The sequence below is a fragment of the Aspergillus pseudoviridinutans genome, assembly GCF_018340605.1.
Source record: "Aspergillus pseudoviridinutans IFM 55266 DNA, scaffold_4, whole genome shotgun sequence".
NCBI classification, from domain to species: Eukaryota; Fungi; Ascomycota; class Eurotiomycetes; order Eurotiales; family Aspergillaceae; genus Aspergillus; species Aspergillus pseudoviridinutans.
Genome location: NW_025091284.1, coordinates 3,928,669 through 3,950,151, shown reverse-complemented (window position 1 = coordinate 3,950,151; position 21,483 = coordinate 3,928,669). Strand labels below are relative to the sequence as shown.

Below are 21,483 nucleotides of genomic sequence, written 5' to 3'. Positions count from 1 at the left end.
TACCCCCATCCTATCTGAGGTTCACCCTTCAGCCTAAGGTTGTCTTGTCAAATTCGAACTCGGCCTCTCCTCCGAGTACACCACGTTGTGCATGATGTCTGCGTTTAGACCTAATATGCGTCCCTCCATGACCCCTAGGAGTGGACCGAGAGCTCCGCCGGTAGGCCGTTTGGCGAGTCTCAAGGCTCCTACTCCGACTCCGATTAAACGGCCTCAACCAATCGCACGCCCCCAGGCCGCCAGGCCTACTACCCATCCTAAGACCACTACATGTCCCAATCCTGGATGTCCAGCTCCTCATATTGTGGAGGATGATGGTCAGAAGGTTTGCTCGGGTTGTGGTACTGTCATTAGTGAGGCAAATATCGTCTCCGAAGTCACTTTCGGTGAATCATCATCGGGTGCAGCGGTCGTTCAAGGAACGTTTGTTGGTGAAGACCAAACCCATGTCCGCAGCTATGGACCGGGCTTTCAACGAGGAGGTGCTATGGAAAGTCGAGAAATTACAGAACAAAACGGTATGGCATTATTGTTCCCTCATTTTTTTCGACTTGCTCGTGCTGACTTTGGCAAGGAACTCGTTATATAAACCAACTAAGTCGTGCTCTGAACATCCCAGAGAGTGCCATGAAAGCTGCTGGTCAGGTTTTCAAACTTGCTGTCGGGTTAAACTTCATCCAGGGTCGTCGGACAAAGACGGTTGCAGCTGTCTGTCTGTATATCGCGTGTCGACGCCAAGATGGCAACACTGTCATGCTTATTGATTTTGCTGATGTACTGATGGTAAGTGATCTACTGCAATTAAACACTGTGTCCGTGCATCGCTAATTTTGTTCAGGTCAATGTATTCAAACTCGGTCGAACCTACAAGGCCCTACTAGATGAACTACGTCTTGGCGGTAATGTCTTTTTGATGAACCCAATTGATCCGGAGAGTTTGATCTATCGGTTCGCCAAGCAACTCGAATTTGGAACCGCGACGATGCAAGTTGCCAGCGAGGCAGTCCGCATTGTTCAGCGAATGAACCGTGATTGGATGACTACCGGTCGACGTCCGGCCGGTATTTGTGGCGCTGCTTTGATCCTTGCAGCTCGAATGAACAATTTTCGTCGAACCGTTCGTGAGGTCGTTTATGTGGTGAAAGTCACCGAGATCACCATTAACCAGCGTTTGAATGAATTTAGCTCAACGGAGAGCGCTGAGCTTACTGTCGATCAGTTTCGCTCCGTACAACTGGAGAATGCACATGATCCCCCTTCCTTTACCAGAGCCAGGGAGGGAAGAAAGCCATCACGAAGCATAAAAAGAAAGGCCTCGGACACCGCGGCTGAGATCGAGGGAGACATGCAGGACGCGACTCCTGCTGAGCCGAGGCGTCTTGATGCGGATGGCTTCGCTATTCCTAGCCTCCCGGTTGACCCCGCGCTGACCACGGCGGACAGTGGCCGACGGCGAGCGTCCGTAACCTCTGTGCTCAACGAGGTTTTATTGGAAGTTGGGGAAGAAGCGGCAATAACAAAATCCGCACACCCCGCGGCGCCCAAACGAACAAAGCTGCCGTCGCCGACCCCTGATCAGATTGCATCGGAGGAAGCTCTTGAAAATGAGATGACGGCCCTCCTATCGAAAGGCTCTAACATGATTGAGAGTGTGGCTTCGGGCCGGGAGGAAGAGAACAAAGTTTCTGACCGAGCAGAAATTGACGCCTCCGAATTCGAAGATGATCCTGAGGTCGCCAACTGTCTTCTATCTCCAGCCGAAGTCGAAATCAAAGAACGAATTTGGGTGCACGAGAACAAGGACTACTTGCGGACACAACAAGCCAAGGCCTTGAAACGAGCCCTGGCGGAGGCAGACTCCCAGCCAGGAATGCGTAAGCCTCGTAAACGCCGAAGGGGTAGGCTAGGAGACGTCACCTACCTAGAAGGGGACGGGGAGGATGCGGATGGCAGAAGCACCCGGGCATCTACCCCCGCCGAAGCAACTCGTCGCATGCTCGAACGCAGAGGGTTTAGTAAGAAGATCAACTATCGCCTTCTGGAGTCATTGTTCGGCGATGAAGGAGCCGACGAGGCTGCCAAGGCCAAGGCGGAGAGTATGAGCAGGAGCCGGAGTCGAAGCCAGAGTGTGGCTTCACGACGCAGCGCCAGTGTGGAACCGCGGGCGATTTCTCTGGCAACTGCCAAGCCTGTCGCCTCTCCCGCTCCCCCTACGAGGCCCGCGCAACTTCCGGGCGAGAAACCCCTTCAGCCGGGAGTGCAAGTTGGCAAAATTGACCGCGCACATACCAACGAGGAGGTGCACGGACCAGCGCCTGAGTCAGAAAGCAAGATTCCAGACGAAGAAGCGGACGACTATGAGGACGAAGAGGATGATTATGAGGAGGATCCCGATGGGGTGGATGCTGCGTTTGCAGGGCAGTACGGCGACTACTACGACGATGAAAGTGATTACGGTAGCGATTAGACTGAACCGAGATAAGCGCTCAAGCTTTGAAAGCATCTATCTCATCTTATGCACCCCTCCTCTCAACACAAAGTCTAGAGCTAGATGATGAGATGCAGAACCGTTGATGGTCCATTGAGATTAAAATAAAAAGCCTCTCGAATAGACTTGCTGCTTGAGTGGCGGAGGTTTTTCCTTGAGTCTCTTGATCAGCGATCACCTTTTGCCCCGTTCGGAGTATCGAGTTACTTGACCAGGAAATCGATCGTCAGTAGGAATGAGCGCCTCCCTGTAGCTAACCAGCCATCAGTCAGTTTTCAGTTTCAGTCATTATTTAGAGTGGCAGAAGATCGTCTACCATGAACAGCTCACCATGAAATATGGAGTCTAGCTATTTTTGGTCGTCGACATTCCATGCGCAATAAGGCTACTACCCAATGGGGAATTGTCGCTACTCCAAAAGGCTGCCCTTCTATCCCAATTCCACGATAGGCAGGCAAAAGTCCGCCGCACTTTGTACGTGTACAGTTTACTGAATTCATAGACACTTCCGCTTCATCTGATGTACTTTTTTGTAGTTTTGTGGGAACCGCGATTGTGCTGCCTTCGTCACGTGGTTGTATGGATGTGCAAAGAGTACATGGTGAGATTCCTCTTGTCAACAACCACTCTCCACCGGCTTCCTCTCCCATCATCCAGCACCGTCACGAAAGTACTGTCATCAGAAGCTCGCTCATTTGACTCGGCGTCATCATGCATTCAAGTTCGACTGCCCCACACAAGCTTTCTTTGCCATTCCGCAGCAAAAAGGACTGAACTATATGCTTGTGATCATCGCCTTCTGGCTCGAGCTTCTATAACGGGACTTTGTCTAACGGCTAGGACAGACCTAGCTGATGCGGAACTCTCATCAGAACAAGGGGTCACCCCTGCCGGAAGTTTGGGAAAGAAAGATAACAGAGATGAGGAGTCGTATGATATCCTAAAGTGCGTCGAGTGATGGTACCGTGTCCAAGCTCAAAGGCAACCATTTTCTGTTCAGTCCACAACCTGCTTTTCATCAGTGATCATGACACAGGGTGATGTCAAACTGAAGCTTGAAGTATGCAAATAAGATTCAGCATGATGCACGTCTTATTCTTGGACTGCTCGAGACTTGCTGGGAAGATTTTTCCTCCTCAAAGCTCGGACTCTGCTCCGAGTCCCCGTTGAACTTCAGGAATGCGTAAGGAAAAAGCCTCTCACGGACTATAATGATAGGACAAAATCTCCGGGCCCGCCTGATGCGACCTTTTCCTTGGAGTTCTCGATCACCAGTTCCTCCTTGATTCCATCTTTAGCATAGCCGTGAGAGTTTCCCCGATTTCCGCGGAATCTGGTATGGAGCATTGCGCCTGTGACCGTCTCGAATGGCTCAATGAACTCTTGGGATGAGTAAACCTGTTAGGAGGGCAATGAAGCTCCGCGCTGTGCGCGCCAGAGCTCCCGAGTTGTAGCAGGTATGTCGTAGATCTGCATGGCTTGCATCATCCACTCGTGCGCCCCCCTATATTGCATCGTGTGGCGTACATAAATACTTCTTAATTGACTATCCATTGAAGCATCTTCTGAATCGATTCTCCTTCCTGACGTCTCATCGTCTTTCCACTTGTAGCATGGCTAAGATCAAGATGTATAGCCGAGGGCTAGGCCTTCGGATGGCGATTCTGATCACCTGCCAGATTGCATTTGTCCTATTCGGTGGGATACCATGAAGCGTTACAGATTGACGGTTGGTAACTAACTCTGTATTCTTTATCCAGGTTACAATCAGGGTGTTTTCTCTGGAATCATCAACAATGAAGACTTTCTGAGCATCGTCAACCACCCCCGCGCGGGCATGCTCGGATTCCTAGTGTCTATCTACAACCTTGGCTGCTTCTTCGGTACCTTCATTGCGTTTATGACTACAGACAGGCTTGGGTTTCAAAAGTCTATGTGGTTTTCGATGGTCTATGTAGTGGTGAGTGCCGCCCGTGCATGAATGAGATGGACAGCAACTAACCTGCCTGGCTCTATAGGTCGGTGGTACGGTCCAAACATGCTCTTACTCCCTAACACAGTTACTCATATCCCGCTTCGTCAACGGCATCGGCACTGGTATTATGTCGACATTAGTGCCTGTCTACCAAGCGGAGCTATGTGAGGCACGGAAACGGGGAAAATTTGTGTGCAGCCTCCCGCTTGCCGTCGGATTTGGGATTGTCCTTGCCTATTGGTTTGACTATGGTATGACCTTTGTTACAGGGTCAATCAGTTGGCGATTGCCTATCGCTTGTCAGGAGATATTCGCCGTCCTTGTAGTTATTCTGGTTGCTGGGTAAGTCGGCCGTTTCCTCGTACAACTGCACTTGAACAAAGAATGTCAGTCAGGTCTAACGGGTGGAATAGGCTCCCAGAAAGTCCTCGGTGGCTATACAGGAAAGGTCGTAACGAAGAAGCACTGCAGGTTCTGTGTGAGGTGTATGACCGGACACCTGATCACCCGAAGGTGCTTGCTGAGTCCGAAGGAATTCTACAAGCACTCGAGTTGGAAAGCGCGCGTGGAGAATACAGATGGTCCCAAATATTTCTCAAGAGAGATGACTTGCAGACTGGTCGACGGGTTCTTATGGCTTATGGGCTCCAGTTCATAAACCAAATGGGCGGTACCAATATCATAGTTGTAAGTGACCACAGATACATGTTTGCAGACTGTGCAAGCTGACAAGAAGCCAGTTCTACGTTACAACGGGTGAGAATCAGACTGCTGTCTCCAAATAAGGGCTAGAGTTTTTCTGACCCATTATTTAGTCTTGCAGGACAACGTTGGCCTCACAGCAAAGATGAGCTCGCTCGTTGGTGGCGTGATTCAGATTATGTTTGTCATCGGTAGGATTCATTTGACATATTCACGCACAGGACGCAACACACTAATCATATTGCTCTAGGTTCTTTGTACCCTACTCTGTATGCAGATCGCCTTGGACGTCGAAACCCCATGATGTGGGGATCATTCGGCCTAGGCTTCTGCATGTTGATGCTTGCCATCCTGTTTTCGTTTGAAGGTATCTCTAAGTCTCTCCTTTACAGCACTTCAGCGCCTTAACATTTGATCAGGAACATCCCAGGCAAAGCCCACGGCGACAGCGGCCGTTGCGTTCTTCTTCCTGTTCATGCTCATCTTCGGAGCATCCACCAATTGCATCCCATGGCCATACGGACCTGAACTCCTCCCTCTGCATGCGCGGACCAAAGGGTAAGTCCATATGCCAAGTGACCCTTGGAGTGCTGTATGATCTTCTAACCTCAAATAAATAGACAATCCATCGGGGTCTCCGCGAACTGGCTATGGAACTTCTTCGTGGCCATGATCACTCCCATCCTGCTTGAAAAGCTGCGCTGGAAGACCTATCTCATCTTCATGTGCCTTAATTTCTCCTTCATACCCGTGAGTGAAAACCACTGTCACCATCAACTGCCATCATTTACTAATCCCGGGCCCCTAGCTCATCTACTTCTTCTACCCTKAGACCGCCAATCTAACCCTTGAAGAGATCGACGGCCTGTTCCTCAGGGATTCGCTCAAGGTCCACCACACCGACGAGGAAAGCCAGACCAAGGGCCATTCCGAGGTTATCGTCGAGAAGATCGGCTAGACCATTAGCAATAAACTTGCGGCTTCAGCGCAAGGCCAGTGCAGTGGTCAGCACATGCGTCGCGGCCCTGGCCTCGGAGCTGAGGAGCCGCAAGACAGGGAAGGGAATCAGATCGACGCAATGAAAATTGTTACGATTCAATTCGAGACGAGATGACGGTTACGTTTACCGACGGAAGGATGGAAAATAGATTGTCTACATACCCTGTACAGCTATCAAGCGATGCCAGATCAGTTCTGGTAGCCGGTAGTCCAACCTGCCTCTGCGATATATACTTAGCTAGTGATCATGTGAGTCTAATTACAATACGATATACGTAGTTAATGAGAATTTTCGCGTTCAAATAGCATTCGATGCTCGTGAAGAATTGTTTTTTCTTTCATTGGTTTGTTTTCCTATTATTCTTTGCTAGACAGGCCTCACTGATTGGCATAAGCACAATAATAAAAGCACAAACAGGTGGAATGGTAAGATACGAAAGCATGACGTCCGTCCACTACAACCCCTTCTGTTTCTTCTCTCACTTCGTTTCAGATTTGCAACAATTCATATTCGATGTTGGAAGAGATAGAAAAATAAAAGAAATAACACATAAAAAAGAAGAAAGAAAAGAACCCACAAATGCAACTCCGAGAAAATGAGACGAAAAATTACGATAAATAACCACGACAACGGGCCGAAGATGTTAAACTACCAGAAAAGGTTAGGCGTTCTGTCGAAATTCGCGGTGCAAAATGCGAACGCGCAAGCGAGAAGGAAAGCGGCTCTGGGTCGTCGTCGTCGAGATGTCGTTAACGGTTGTGTCGTTGATGAACTGCTTGCTTTTAAGTATCAATTTCCATCCCCATCGCCATTCCTACGCTATTGTTCAATCCCGCACACATGTCGCTGCTGACTGGTTGGGCACACATCGTTTGCAGGAGCGGGAGGCCCGGCTCGGTGGTGTGGAGGCCTAGAACACTTGAGCCGCTGCTGTTGTTATTGAATGGTCTGTCTGCAGCATTGAGAACTTGATTTTGCTCAAAGATTACGGGAGCCGAGCGAAGATTGTGCACGCATTGTTCCCAGGAGGAGGCCACAAGCTGAGCCTGGGTGAGGTCTTCGCTGAAGAGATAGAAGGCCGGGGCGATAGCAGGTCCGGCAGGAGTAATTGGTCGCGCTGTGACCAGGTACGCGTTGAGCGCGCGGTTCTTCATGAGGATCTGCGAGTCCAGGAGGTACGGTGCGAATTGCTTGTCGATGTACTTTTTCCAGCCACGCACGGCGGCCGCCATGTCGACGTCGTCGGTAGTGATTCGTTGCCAGCTGATTCCGAGGAGATGGGTTGCGTCGTCAACCTGGGGTTCGTTCGGGGTTAAGGAGCTGGTGAGGGCTCCGGCGTTGAGGAGGCGGCGGTTGTCATCGTCGGTTGTCTCGTGAAGTCTTCGTTGAATGTGGGCGAGAGTGATATCGTCGACACGGGAGGCGGATGGGTCGAGACGCTGCGACTTGCGGCTGTGGAGTTCGGACGAGCTGGCTTGGGACCGCAACGAGAGAGGAGCCGCCGTGGCAGCGGCGGTTTCGAGATGTTCTTCGTACCAGGTACCTGTCTGGCTCTCTGCAGAAAGCGACATGCCGGTGCGAGGATTGATAAGTGTCATACCCTCCCCGTAGATAGGCTCCTCCTTTGGTGCTGGCGCTGGCGCAGCCACTGCAGGCGCGCTCGAAGGATTGAGGGCTTCTTCAAACTCGGCTTCATCTCGCGATCTCTTGCGCGAAATTCTGGAAGAACTGGCTGCGTTGTTGGCCAGCTTCTGCGCACCGAAGATATTGTTGGAGAACGACGAGGTCTTGAAGAATGAATTATGAGAGGCGGCAGAGGCCGAGTCGGGCTGCGACTGGCGAGGGAACTGAACAAAAGCGTGTTCCTGGCGAGGGGATAGGACCATGGCGGGTCCATCCGCAAGACCGCTGAGGAGCATTGGGCACATGGCGAAAGACTTGGGAAGGTGGTTACAATGGAGAATCCGAACTGTTGCGTTCTGTCCTGTTAAGTGAGCTAATTAAAAAAAAACGAGCTAGAGTAACCTGCAGAGGAAAGCAAGATGATTGAATGACGCCGATGAGAAGAAGTGAGATGCGGAGAAGGCGATGGCTGTCAAAAAGCCCGGAGAAGAGAAGTAATGAGGTATATCAGACGACTGTCGAATGTTGTTGGACAGACTTTGAGAGATGAGTGAGTAATGGAAGGCGAGGAGAAGGAGAGGAATTGGGACGAAGAAGAGGAAGGAAAAGCAGCACAAGAAAGGTGATGGGAGAAGACGTGATGACAAGAAGTGTGAGAACTTAGATCCACGGGATCAGCGGAGAGAGAGAGAGAGAGATTTGGAAGAACGCGTGAAAAGGCGCTGACGGATGCGGATCTTTTTTGCGTCGCTTAGAGCTTCTTTGGAGGATGCGGAGAGAATCTGCCTTGATACTGTATGGTACAGTGCCAAGCCATGCAGCACTTGCAGCGTTGCTATGCAAGCAGGGCGGTGCCCGGCAGCCGCATACCATACAATACCGTAATGATTTGCAAACCCCACAAGATCCAGATCGGCCTGTAAGGATTGCCGCATTATTGGTTGATGGATAACAACGCTGGCCAGTGCAATGTGGGTCAGTGTCTTCGTAGAGCCAATTTGACTGGACAGAATAGGCATGCCCTGTCCGCGCCTCGGCCCCTTCTGTGCGCCACTCCGCACAATTATTGGCCAATCCGCCTGTTGCTGGCCTGAGGTTTCAGCTGGGTCATGATTGGTTCGTAACTGTGGCCCGCTTTGGCAGCTCGCGCAACGAAATGTGATTGGGAGCCTTGCAAATGGCCAAATGCCTCAGGATAACATTGGCGTGGCTGGGGGTTTTCTCGGGGAGAGAGCAAGACAACCAAGGACCTCGACCGTCATGATGAACACAATGTAATCTATTGCATTTCTCGTCAATCCAAGAAAAAAGCAAACTCTATTTTGGTAGCAGATGAGAAGTATCCTATATTCACAGGGGGAAAGTAAAAAGGGAGAAAGAAAACGTCGGCGAGAAGGAAGATGAAGAAACAGAAGACAACACACATCCGACACCGGAACCTCGTGCTAATCTAACATGACAGTCAATGTTCATAGAAAAAGATGAAAAACAATAAACCTCTGCAGTCCCCGTACGGATGATATCCGTGATGCAAAATGCGGAAAAGAAGGGAACACCTCCGAAGGTCAAAACATATCATCTGGATGTCAACGCATTTAGGAAGGCGAGACCGGCTGCATTCCCTGCATGTCGCCAAGTCAGGCCGCCAGTGGTCAAGCATGTGGACGATCTCAACGGAGGCGCATTAATTCAGGAGAGGGTGAGGTAAAGAAAATATATGGCCATTGAAATGTCTTCAAACGGCCTTAATATGGAAAGTGAATGAAAAGTATTAAGCCAGACTCCTGCCGTATGGAATCTTGCATTCTATTTTGCTACCGCCAGCAAGGTGACGGGTAGCACGCACCCCGCAGTATCTGCGTTGCCGCATCTCAAGGAGCATTCTCGCATGCTCTTCATGTATGCACATTCATCCGCTCCTTTAGGCATTTCCAACAGTTGCACCGCCAAGCATGCCCTTGACTTTACCCACAGACTCGGGGGCGTAGCTGGGCGCCATGGAGCCGATCAGCAGGAAGAAGATGAGAACGACGGCACCGATGATGATGGATTTGCGCTGAGCGGGGTGGTTGGCACCGTACTCGGCCCAGGACCGGTTGGCCTGACCAGCATACTCCTTAAGCTTGTCGCCACCAAGCTTGTAGTAGACCAGGCCGATCAGAGCAATCGAGTAACCGAAGAACTGGAGACCGGTAACAGGAGTCTGCCAAATCATCATGGATGCAGCGACAAGAAGGATATCTTTCAGTACACCACAGAGGGTCATGACAAGGGAGGATGTCTTTCCGATCTGCGTTCAAGGGTTAACGACCAAAATGGGGAATGCGAGGTTGGCGGACACTACTTACCAGGAAGACGACAGAAACGTTGAGCAGGAAGGCAACAACGGCGTTGGCCAGCAAAGTCCAGACACCAACGTTGTAGATGTGGCCCATAGTCAGGTTAGGTACTTCAACGAACAAGGCAGTGACACCGTTCATCACAGCGCACACAGGAGCGAAGTAGTACAGAGAAACCAGAGGGTCCATCTTGAATTCGGCAGAGCTGAGAAGGCGCTGAACCATGACCAAACGGGTGGCTTCGAAGACAATACCACCGATCTGGAACAGGAAACCGATGAAGACGAACTTGATCTCGCCAAACGAGGCAATGACGACACCGACGACAATAATAGCAACGTTGAAGAGGACTTTCAGGTTGACAGGGGCCATTCCCATAGCCCAGGTAGCGATCAAAACAGCGACCGGAGTCGTTGCCTATGTACGGTGATCAGCAATTATCGCCCAGCGATATGGTAAGTTGATCGGAGCAGAAACACACCTTCAGCATCTGGATAAAGGCAACACTCAGGTACAGGTATGTCACGTTACCGCAGATCAAACTCAGGGAGAAGAAAAGACCAATAGGTACAATAGCGCGCAGGTAGACCCGTCCGGTCATCTTCACAGTCTTGCGGCCATCCAGCAGAGTTGTTGTGCGGGCGAGAACTTGAGTCATGAAAGTCGCGAATGCCAAGTGCCATGTTGTCAGGATGATAGCTGGGAACAATTAGATTTCGCTTGACGAGATGTAACGACAGAGAAAGACCTACGGAAGCCTGAACAAATAAATCGTTAGTAGGATGAATGAGGAAACTTGACCAGCTAAGCAAATCGGCCAGATTTCACTTACGGAATTGGGCATAATCCAGGATGTGCTTGTTGAACAGGATGACGCTGGAACTCAGAGCAATCCAGACACTAATACAGCCTCAGCATAACCCATTCATCGTTATTGTACCAAGAACTTAATAGTTGTGCTCACCTCACATAGACGGCAGGGTGGAAGGTAGGCTTGGGGGGCTCCGACTTCTCAACGGCGGGATTGACGGTGGGCAGGGTAGGCTCTGGGCGAGAGACCTCGCCGGAGACTCTGGCTTTTTCTCCTTCGTTACTCATTGTGAAAAGTTGACTCTGGTCGGATAAGAATTGCTTGAAATCAAAAGGGCGCGGCCGTAGAAGGCTGCTCTGACCAAAGCGCGCAGAGGCCAGGGGTGAAGCTGAAAGACGAAGAAAGAGAAAGAGAAACAATTGTCTAACGAGCGAGACTAGAGTTGGTCGAAAATGATGAAAGAAAAAGAGGAACCAAAATGGAAAACGAAACAGAGAACAATCGATGCTTCGATCGAAGGGAGATGGATGAAGTTGAGGTATGTGACGGAAGAGGAGAGGGGAGACGGAAAAGAAAAAGCAGCGGATACTCTAACACGGGAAATAATAAAAAAGAAATTGTATTGCGTAAATCTCCCAGGGTCGGGGATCAAACACGGGTCGGGTTGGATTAGGGGCTAAAAATTATGGCTCAAGTGAGCAAAGTCGTGGTCATACGTAGTCGTAAACAGTCCCTACGATAGAGGAGCTGGCTGGACAAAATAATATAATGGAATTAAAATGATAACGAGATCGTGGGCTGGGATGAGGTATGTCGTTCGTCGGTGGAAGTGGACACTGAACCTGGCCTTAGCAGGCGCTGTCCTCTAGATGGTCTACGTACAGTGCCAGACGCAGCCGAAAACTTAGTTTACCTTTAGGGGGTATGCATATTCCTGCTGAAAGCATCCCCTCTGATAAAATACGGAGTAGAGCCTTGGGACCTGGCCCACTTGGAAGATGTGACAAGAATAGTGGTGGTGGGGCAGATGGGGCTAAGTTCAAAAGCAGGCAAGTCCCAGCCAGAACTACTGGATGAAGTATCGGCTAGTACTAAATCGGAAGTTGAAACACCCGCAAGTGGTTCCGACCTTTGAGCGCCCAGTTTCAACCTTTTTGCGTTCTGGCCAGCAGCGAGTTCAGACTTCTGAGGCCAGGGGAGTGGAAGAGGCGAGACCGAGAACAAATTGACTGTGGTAGAGGTACTTACTTCGTACACTGTGTCTCTCTGGTATGATGGTACCTTAGAGTGGCATGGAATAGAGCAACCTGCAGTGTGCGTCTATTTCTCTGTGCTACAGAGTACAAGCTACGGAGTAACTGCAAATGATAAGATGTGGTCAGCCTGAAATTGAAGGGTCTGATGCTTGGACTCTCTTGTACCTGGTGTTTGGAGGTACCCAGAAGAGCCAGAAGACCCAGAAGACCCAGGAGAGATATCTTATTGCTCAAGAAGAAATGCTTCCAGAGTCCTAACTATGGTCACTCGTGTCGAGCACCTGGCTGCTGGTGAGCTTTTTGGTTTGCTGTTAAACACCAGGTATCCACTTCTCTATCCTAATTCCGTAAATTCTTAATTATCCTTGCCCCTTTTCCAACTTCATGGTTTCCAGACCTTATCATTTGGTACATTATTCGTTGGTACTTCCAGCAAGTTCCTTGAAAGAAAAGCTGTGTGCTGTATTGAAGTAAAGTTATGGAGACATCATTAACATGATTTGTTCTCTCCATAGTCAATTCATCAATGTGAGAAAAGGATCAAATTTCTTTTGACCGCCAGTAAGCATCCAAGGATGATCATTTCCTGCCAACCTACTGATCTTCGTTATACGTACTCTCCATAATCAATCCATGGACTCTGATTGAAGGACAAGACAACAAACCGGCAATATCTTGCAACATCGAGCGTTGATCGAAATTAACAGTGACCAGCTTGACACGACCTGCATTACGCAAGCAGTCTGAGAGCCAAGCAATCCAATACCCGCCACTTATCCATAGCGTCGCCGCCAGGTCCCTTACCTGTGGAGAATGCGGCGATCTCAGTCCAATGAGCTTTGAATGCCTGACGCTATCACGCCTTGGTTCCCTGGTGTCGCAAGTACCCGACTTCTTGTGGCTTGCACTAACCTTCACCTACCTAAAGTAGTCTATCAGGGACCCAGCTGAGAACAAGGACATGGGTAATGAAATTGGAAACGATCAGTCACGGACCCACGAGGATCTGATTTCTGAGTGTCCGAGTGCCTGCAGTGCTTGTCTTCTTGTGCACAGGCTATGGAGTGTCTACAGAGAGCATATACTCTACCAACGACCCCGAATACTTGATCATGCCATGTAAGCATCGCGACGTATATTAGTTCCCAAGTCTCCGCGGTTGCTCGAAAATCAGGCAAGCAAAGGATTTCAATGGATCTATAAAGCCACTGCCACCACTGCGTCATCCAATGCAGGAAACAAAAACAGCAGTGGCCCTGATAGCCGATGGGTAGGATAGTACGGAGGTGGCATCTCTGAGATACATGTGCCTAGTACTAGTATTAGTACTACGGAGTAGGTCCCTGACGCCTCGTCATCAGTCAATACCAATGAAACACGGACATAATCAAGTTGATCAACGGTTGGCACAGTTTCTGGAAGAAGATCTACAATAATAATTAGTGTTTCCCTTCCCAGAGAAGTTAATCGGTGGGACCCTTTCTCTCTCAACCAGCCTCTATGTTGGATCTGCCAAGCTATCAGTTTCCGAGCATCGAGCTAGGACCAGGATGTCTCGAATGCTGGTCCATCCAAAGAATCATGGATAGTCGATGAGGATTTGTTCAGTGCCTATCTAGTCTACCGGAATACGGAGTAGAGGATGATCATCTCTGATTCTCTTTCCTTTTGGCTCCTTTGAAGTGGACAGGGGAATATCTCTCATTATTGATACGGAGTTCTAGGACTGACATCCTCGACTTACTCCTTGAAATGATTGAAGCAAATCGCGGCTGTAGGGCTTTATACAATCTACGTCTTCCGGATGGAAGCGATTGCTAGAACTGACAGCCCTCTCATGAGGCTGGTCATGAAAACATAAAAATGGGTTTATTCGATCAACGACCGTTGCTAACACGGAGAAGAACAAGCCCAATATAGAAGGTAACTTCTCCCTATCTGTAACGAATTAAGAAGGGCTGTTCGCCCTCCTTGCTCCTGTTGCCATAAACGATCAGATCTTGAAGCGGTCACCAGGTCTGATATGGAGCCGCAAGTGACATTCTTGAGGTCTCCAGCTTCCAGCCCCCAGCATCTACGGAGTTACGGAGGAACCTGCCACCGAAATAAGCATCACTAAGCTGCGGAGCGCAGATAGATCTTGGGTTGGACATTGAGATAAAGATGATGTGCCTGTGTTGCTCTGGGATTGGGCGATAAGCGAATAATTTCAACGTCGCAAGCAGCTGGACTACTATCTGTCTATCATCATTATTGTGACCTGCAAAGGGTTTAGTCACATCTGTGTAGCTGCCGGGAGAAGACCAATGTCTTTATTTAGGAAACGTAGACTTAAGGTAGTCATACTAATGGGGTTAGATATGGAGGTACAACCAAGCGGTCTCTGTGGCCATTTACAGAACTAACTACAGTATAGAGCCCTGCTGAGGGTTGAATATTAGGTACGTCAATAATAAGGTACAGGCCTTCACCAGATACTGTAGTGAAATTATCCAACAAGATGATAGTAAATTCCCAGATGGCATAAAGAGACAGTTGTGGTTGGTAGTAGTAGGGTTCAGGGCAGTGAGGGCACTTTAGGTAGGCCCAGAAAATTAGAGCAACAATAAATTGCTGATAACAGATCCTTCAACCTACCCAGTTGTTTCCGGTCCATTTCTAAAATCATTCTTCAATATATTTTTTTTCCTTTTCCTTTTTTTTTTAATTGCATATTATCATTTTTATTATTATTATTATTTTTTGGATGGTGGCCAATTTCCCCTTTTTTTCCCCCTCCCCCTTTCAGGGCTCAACTAAGGTACAACCTGCCACTGCTGGGGCATTTGGATATTGATTGGCCTCAGGGCTTTAATTTGAAACAGCCGTTCCCCACAGCTTGTTTGTCACGTTTCGTTCCGACCGCTCTGCGATACACCTATCTTTCCTGTCCTCCTCCTCCTTCACCGTCTTCCTGTCTTCATCCCAAACTCTCTCGCTCACTTTCCTTTATATTCTGCAGTCTCCTGCAGTTTGGCATTTTCTATGCTTAGTCTCGCTCGCAGAACTTTGAATCGCGTTCCCAGCTTCCAGGATATCCTACAAGGCAGGATGACCCACCCCGATATGTAAGGACTTTGCCCTCCCGAAGCTCTTCAGGGGTATGGTGTTTTCTTGCGGTGAAACTTACATTGTTTTCTTCAGCTCCGTCGACGTCCTCGTCATTGGTGCCGGCCCTACTGGTCTGGGTGCTGCCAAACGTCTGAACCAGATCGTACGTCCTTCAGTCTCGGTGTCGCAACGCAATTGATCGCACAACTGATGTCAACAATAGGATGGCCCCTCATGGTTGATCGTTGACAGCAACGAGACTCCTGGTGGTCTTGCTTCCACCGATGTTACCCCCGAGGGATTCGTACGTTTACCCTTGACAAGACAATCGTTCCCGGATTCGAGATGTACGGTCTAATAAATTCTTAGCTTTACGATGTCGGTGGTCACGTCATCTTCTCCCACTACAAGTATTTCGACGACTGCCTGGATGAGGCTCTTCCCAAGGAGGATGATTGGTACAGCCACCAGCGTATCTCCTACGTTCGCTGCCAGGGCCAATGGGTCCCCTATCCTTTCCAGAACAACATTTCCATGCTTCCCAAAGAGGAGCAGGTCAAGTGCATCGATGGCATGATCGATGCCGCTCTTGAGGCTCGTGTCGCCAGCACCAAGCCCAAGACCTTTGACGAGTGGATTGTTCGCATGATGGGCACCGGTATCGCCGACCTTTTCATGAGACCCTACAACTTCAAGGTCTGGGCTGTGCCCACTACAAAGGTACGTTTGAAAATCGGACATCAGGTTGTCATGATTTGAGAACAAATGGGCTGATGGCTTCTGTTCTAGATGCAATGCGCCTGGCTCGGTGAGCGTGTTGCTGCTCCCAACCTCAAGGCCGTGACGACCAACGTTATCCTCGGCAAGACCGCTGGTAACTGGGGTCCCAACGCTACCTTCCGCTTCCCCGCTCGTGGCGGTACTGGTGGTATCTGGATTGCCGTGGCCGACACTCTCCCTAAGGAGAAGACCCGCTTCGGTGAGAAGGGCAAGGTTACCAAGGTCAATGCCAACAACAAGACGGTGACACTGCAGGACGGTACCACCATCGGCTACAAGAAGCTTGTCTCCACCATGTCTGTGGACTTCCTGGCCGAGGCCATGAACGACCAGGAGCTCGTCGGTCTCACCAAGCAGCTCTTCTACTCTTCCACCCACGTCATTGGTGTTGGTATTCGTGGCTCACGCCCCGAGAGAATCGGTGACAAGTGCTGGGTAAGTTGATACTATCGGCCTAATCGTCCTTCAACCTCTGCTTTTCGTGCTAACGTATGGCCTGTTCCAGCTCTACTTCCCTGAGGACAACTGCCCCTTCTACCGTGCCACCATCTTCTCCAACTACTCCCCTTACAACCAGCCTGAGGCCTCGAAGAAGCTGCCCACCATGCAACTTGCCGATGGCTCCAAGCCCAAGAGCACTGAGGCCAAGGAGGGCCCTTACTGGTCCATCATGTTGGAGGTCTCCGAGTCCTCTATGAAGCCCGTCAACCAGGAGACTCTCCTGGCCGACTGCATCCAGGGTCTCGTCAATACCGAGATGCTGCAGCCCACTGACGAGATTGTCTCCACCTACCACCGTCGCTTCGACCACGGCTACCCCACCCCCACACTGGAGCGTGAGGGTGCTCTCACTCAGATCCTGCCCAAGCTGCAAGACAAGGAGATCTGGTCTCGTGGCCGCTTCGGTAGCTGGCGCTACGAGGTTGGCAACCAGGACCACTCCTTCATGCTGGGTGTCGAAGCCGTCGACAACATTGTCAACGGTGCTGTTGAGCTCACTCTTAACTACCCTGACTTCGTCAACGGCCGTCAAAACACTGAAAGACGTCTGGTGGACGGTGCTCAGGCGTTCGCCAAGAGCAAGGCCCAGTAAAATGTTCCTTTCTCATGTACCATGATGGTTTTGATCAAACTATGTCAATCTTAATACTGAATTATGTTTTCAACGGGAAAAATCTAGAGGCAAGACTGGGAACAACGGAGCATTTTGCTTTTACTTCGAGACGTCCGAGAACTTCTTTGCCATCACCTTACTTTCTTCTTCCGACCACCTTTGCCCCTTTACCATTCTCGTTATACCAGATATAAATCATGTTGTTAGACTTGCCTCGCATCTATTATATACCTTTATTCTGATGAATTCGATCATTCTGATCCTTCTTTGACTGGCTTGTTTGGCATGGGATTATTCTACGATATAAAGCTGCTCCTACCAGACTTCTTACCCTACTACGATATATCACTAATCAACTGAATATAATCCCTCAGTTTGAAGCAACCTACTTTACGAAAGACAGGATAAACAGTACATCTTCCAGTGGTCTTCAACCATATATTCATTTTTTCCAGCTATCACAGAGTCACAATGCTTCAGGGAGTACGCAATGGCCAATCAGGATCAGTATGGCCATCTAAGGTAGTCTCTCTACTTTAGGTGCTGTGCAGTACTTAAGAGCTTTTTTAGTTCCATCCTGACGCCACAGACTAAGATACGACAGCAATACTGCATAAATGATAATGACAGTGCTCGCCACATAAACATTAGTTAGGTAAGGTAGTCATCACAAACTCGCAAGCCACAAGACTGACTGCATCCTGCAACGTGCGCCCTGTAAGGTAGCGGATGATGTACTCCGTAATCTGCATAAGCCCCCGATTGGACCAAAATAACGTTAGAATGCGCCGCCCCGACGGCGTCACCCATGGATCCGTGACTGCGAGCAACACGCGTCCAGGGGGCAATGATATAATCAGTTGTCAGCCTATCAACCTGTCACAAAAGATGAAACATGACGGTGGTTAATCTGAAAATAGTCTAATCCTTAAAGGGAATCAGAGTGATCTCCAGAATGCAAGCTTGCTTTGGGTAGATCTACGGTCTCACTTTCAAGTCTCCGTCAGTCTGTGGCAAATGGCCACTTTGAGATTTGCCATGATTTGTTGGAGTCATGGGCACGGGACGCGTAGGTATGGAGACGGGTTTGATGGCTAAGTCTCCAAATAATTCTTAGCCATCTAGAGAGGTACTTTAAATATGTAGGCAACAGTTAGAACCAGAGGCAGTGTCTCAAAATTATACAAAAATAGATCGAAACACGTATCAAGTCTCTACCTGGTGTTCCTCTTTTTATGTGAGATTCTGAAGCTAAGGTTTACAGTAGAGCATGTAGGATTCGCGCTTAGGATTGTTGTCTAGTCATGATGGCGTGAAACCTATGGATGTATCTCTCTACGTAGTACAGATCCACAAATTGATGTTCTGAAGGAAGATGTATGAAGTATATAGAGCTAGCAGGAGCTACAATGTTAAAGATGGGACTGGGGCTACCAATAATACCGCCAATCTACTAAACACATGTACTGCTTCTGCAAACTTCGGTATTTGACTTCGTTACAGTTAAGACCGCAGTTGGGTACTCGCATAGTCCATATCAACTTTTTGAAGGCTTCTCCATAAACCAAATGTTGGTTTGATGCATACTCTTTCAGTCACGGCCCCATTCGGCAACCGGCCTGTCTCTCAATGCAAGGAGTCCAAAATCGGTCGCGTCATCCTGAGCAAATGGATCGTCCAATTCGGCAGTGGTAGCGTCGATGTAGTCGCGAAAGGCAGCTGAATTTTCAAATGCCGTGAGATGAAGAATATTCTTCTTTAAACAGCCACAGGTCAGCAACACGGACTTCTGAGATTGCATAGAAAGGATACGTACAATATCCGTTGGCTCGGAGTTTCTGCGCCTCGCACATGGTCTTTTCTTGAAGATCAGGTACTCTGCAAGAGACTGCTTGGAGCTTGCGAGTGGTGGCGGATCTGTACCATCAAGTAGGGCTTCCTCTGGAGCAGGCATGCGATTTTCATCGGTGACTGCCACTCGATTGCCATGCTGAGGCGTATCAGAGTTCAAGGCAGTCTGTTCTTCAAAGGCCGGCTGCTGTTCCATATAAGGCACCTGCTGTGCTATGCGAACCGCCTCTTGTCCCATGAGAGCCGCTTGCCGATGCAACCAAGCGGGTTCTGGCACGAGGACGGGCCCCTGTCCTTGATTCTCTGCGGCGAACTGCTTCCCAGTAGTATTTATGAAGATCTGCTGTGCCTCAAACCAAGCCTTCCAGCGCCTCAAGCGACGATGGTCCTTCATGCGGCGTCTAAAAATATCCCCAACGCTCTCACCCTGCGCTGAAGCTAGTCCAGGTTTTGGTCCTTGCTCAACATGTTCGGATATCTTATGCTCGTTCGAGGCCACTGGGGCAGTCGGAGCGTCGGCTACACGCAGGGTATCGTCGGTGTTGTTATTTTGAACCTGTTTCTGATGAGACATCGCAATTCAAAATGTCTTGGTTTGGGAATAGTCACACTCACGTTTGGGAGGGTTTGGACCCGACGATGTCCGTTGACTTCGCTCGGTTTTCTCGAGTAGTCTTCCATCAAGCTTCTCGGAACAGTCAACTCTTTTTTAACGTAATGAGCCGCAGGGAAGCTGACTGAGTGCGATGGTTGCAGTCTCAGGTCAACTGTGTTACTTGGAATCCCAATTTGAGAAGAATTGGTGGGTTGAGGATCGTCAGAAGAGTCTAGAGATTCAGAATAACGGGAATGCCTTGGGGCAGTAAGTGAGCGTTGACCAAAGAGTCGAAGTGAATATGAAAATATTTCTCGAGGGTCAAGTTCAAGTAAACATGTTTTTGCGTGGCGAAAGCTTGAGCTGGTGAAGTCCTGTGAACTCCGGAACGCTCTAGGTCCTCTTTCTTGAGTCAAATCACAAGGAGCCCTTGGCAATACTGGTGAGATCGATTGCTGGTATGGAAGACTTGACTTGTCTATAGCTTTTGAAGACGAAGCTTGTAAACTAACAGGCTCATTTAGCAGGCTAGTTCCACAGAAACAGTCGGTATGTTGATGAGACCTGGCAATCCCGTCTGTCAAATGGAGATTGCCGTCAACTAAGGAATTCTGATTGCAATTGCAATGAAGTCTACMTGTTAGTTTCTCCGTCTCACTCAGACCCTGCGCCAGGGCAGTTCTTTTCATCTGAGATGCCTGTAATCCACATTGGGTTTCTTTGTCATTTGATGGCAATGCAGACGAGCCATGGATGTCCTGAATATCCTCCTGTAACCACCTAGTGTCATTAATTGCATCGGATATTGAATTTGAAAACGACTCTTGCTCCTCGCAATCTGAGATAGAGGCAATGAAGGGAACTTTCGAGTCTATGAAAGCTGCGCCAGCACAGTCCACGGCACGGTGATATACGTGCGGTTGGGGCAGCTGGGAGACTCGAGTTTTCTGGCGGAGAATGGTTCTTTCAAGGTGATATTGAATGTCTTTCTCGGAGAGAACTATGGATGTCTGTCCGAACCGAATCATGACGGTTCGTGGTGGATTTCGCTAAAACGGAGGAGGGTCAAGGCATACAAGGGAGAAATATTGACGCAGACGATGACTAGCCGTCAGAGTGCACTGAATCTGTCCGTGATACTTGTTTACCCGACGCCATTTGAACAAATGCAGGAAGTCCATTCGCGATCTAGAGATAAGCTGGGAAGGAGCCGCGAGTCTATTATGTAGTTTGAGTTACCCTGCGTCTACGGAGAATAGGGCAACTTCGTAGTCGATAACATGCTTGTCAATGACATAGCCCGATAGAACCACTCTAGAATGGGGTCTAATACTTCGCTGTGAGAGGATGGATGTAGTGCACATCATGAGATAGCTATCCACTGCATACGCATACGTCAAGGCCGAATGTGGCATCACTTCCTTCCGTGAGATGCTTTCTGCCTGATACCCCAGGCATCAATATACATCAGGCACAGCCAAATTGTCAGTAGGTAGGTAGTCTATCTATACCAGTGCAATTACGGTAGCAAATAATCTAGTCAAGTTCATCTCGAGGTCAAAAATAAGATCATTACCTTACAAGGAATTTTCAGTCTCCAGCATTCTTTTCTCTTTTGTCTTGTCGTCGCAGTCCTCCGCCAATCTCGCTCATTTGGGCCCCAACCCGACTCAGCCTCTTCCGCTCCGTCGCTACTGAGTTCTTGTTATTATTATCTTTTTGGTCCCCTCCTCTGACTACTTTTCTCATTTCTCTGGCTTATGACCTTCCTTTTCCCATCTTCTTGATTGCTACTCTCTCTGTTTCCTTCTCTCGCTTTTGTCTTCCTCAACGTCGACCTGCTGCTCCCCCTTTTTATC

At 49.2% G+C, this 21,483-nt stretch overlaps 6 protein-coding genes across 6 annotated transcripts; 3 read left to right on the top strand and 3 right to left on the bottom strand.

The window, feature by feature from the left end:
• Positions 1 to 91: 91 nt before the first annotated feature.
• Asppvi_006796 (transcription factor TFIIIB subunit BRF1) lies at positions 92 to 2,467 on the top strand (the record flags this gene model as incomplete). Its single annotated transcript, XM_043302694.1, has 3 exons — positions 92 to 518; positions 575 to 783; positions 839 to 2,467. 3 exons carry the CDS (start codon positions 92 to 94, stop codon positions 2,465 to 2,467), a joined length of 2,265 nt encoding a protein of 754 aa, XP_043158629.1.
• Positions 2,468 to 4,116: 1,649 nt separating this feature from the next.
• On the top strand, positions 4,117 to 6,123 carry Asppvi_006795 (sugar transporter-like protein; the record flags this gene model as incomplete). The annotated part of the gene is made up of 10 exons (XM_043302693.1): positions 4,117 to 4,186; positions 4,249 to 4,448; positions 4,507 to 4,805; positions 4,877 to 5,150; positions 5,204 to 5,219; positions 5,279 to 5,356; positions 5,416 to 5,532; positions 5,585 to 5,723; positions 5,786 to 5,915; positions 5,974 to 6,123. The coding sequence occupies 10 exons, from the start codon at positions 4,117 to 4,119 to the stop codon at positions 6,121 to 6,123; spliced, it is 1,473 nt and encodes a 490-aa protein (XP_043158628.1).
• Positions 6,124 to 6,947: 824 nt separating this feature from the next.
• Positions 6,948 to 8,093, bottom strand: Asppvi_006794 (uncharacterized protein; the record flags this gene model as incomplete). Its single annotated transcript, XM_043302692.1, has 1 exon — positions 6,948 to 8,093. One exon carries the CDS (start codon positions 8,091 to 8,093, stop codon positions 6,948 to 6,950), a length of 1,146 nt encoding a protein of 381 aa, XP_043158627.1.
• Positions 8,094 to 9,709: 1,616 nt separating this feature from the next.
• On the bottom strand, positions 9,710 to 11,225 carry glfB (UDP-galactofuranose transporter; the record flags this gene model as incomplete). The annotated part of the gene is made up of 5 exons (XM_043302691.1): positions 9,710 to 10,078; positions 10,137 to 10,544; positions 10,609 to 10,826; positions 10,960 to 11,027; positions 11,092 to 11,225. 5 exons carry the CDS (start codon positions 11,223 to 11,225, stop codon positions 9,710 to 9,712), a joined length of 1,197 nt encoding a protein of 398 aa, XP_043158626.1.
• A 3,993-nt stretch (positions 11,226 to 15,218) lies between these two features.
• Positions 15,219 to 17,157, top strand: Asppvi_006792 (protoporphyrinogen/coproporphyrinogen oxidase; the record flags this gene model as incomplete). The annotated part of the gene is made up of 6 exons (XM_043302690.1): positions 15,219 to 15,301; positions 15,378 to 15,447; positions 15,508 to 15,588; positions 15,654 to 16,004; positions 16,074 to 16,499; positions 16,570 to 17,157. The coding sequence occupies 6 exons, from the start codon at positions 15,219 to 15,221 to the stop codon at positions 17,155 to 17,157; spliced, it is 1,599 nt and encodes a 532-aa protein (XP_043158625.1).
• A 1,612-nt stretch (positions 17,158 to 18,769) lies between these two features.
• Asppvi_006791 (uncharacterized protein) lies at positions 18,770 to 19,603 on the bottom strand (the record flags this gene model as incomplete). Its single annotated transcript, XM_043302689.1, has 2 exons — positions 18,770 to 18,931; positions 18,995 to 19,603. The coding sequence occupies 2 exons, from the start codon at positions 19,601 to 19,603 to the stop codon at positions 18,770 to 18,772; spliced, it is 771 nt and encodes a 256-aa protein (XP_043158624.1).
• Between the last annotated feature and the right edge of the window lie 1,880 nt (positions 19,604 to 21,483).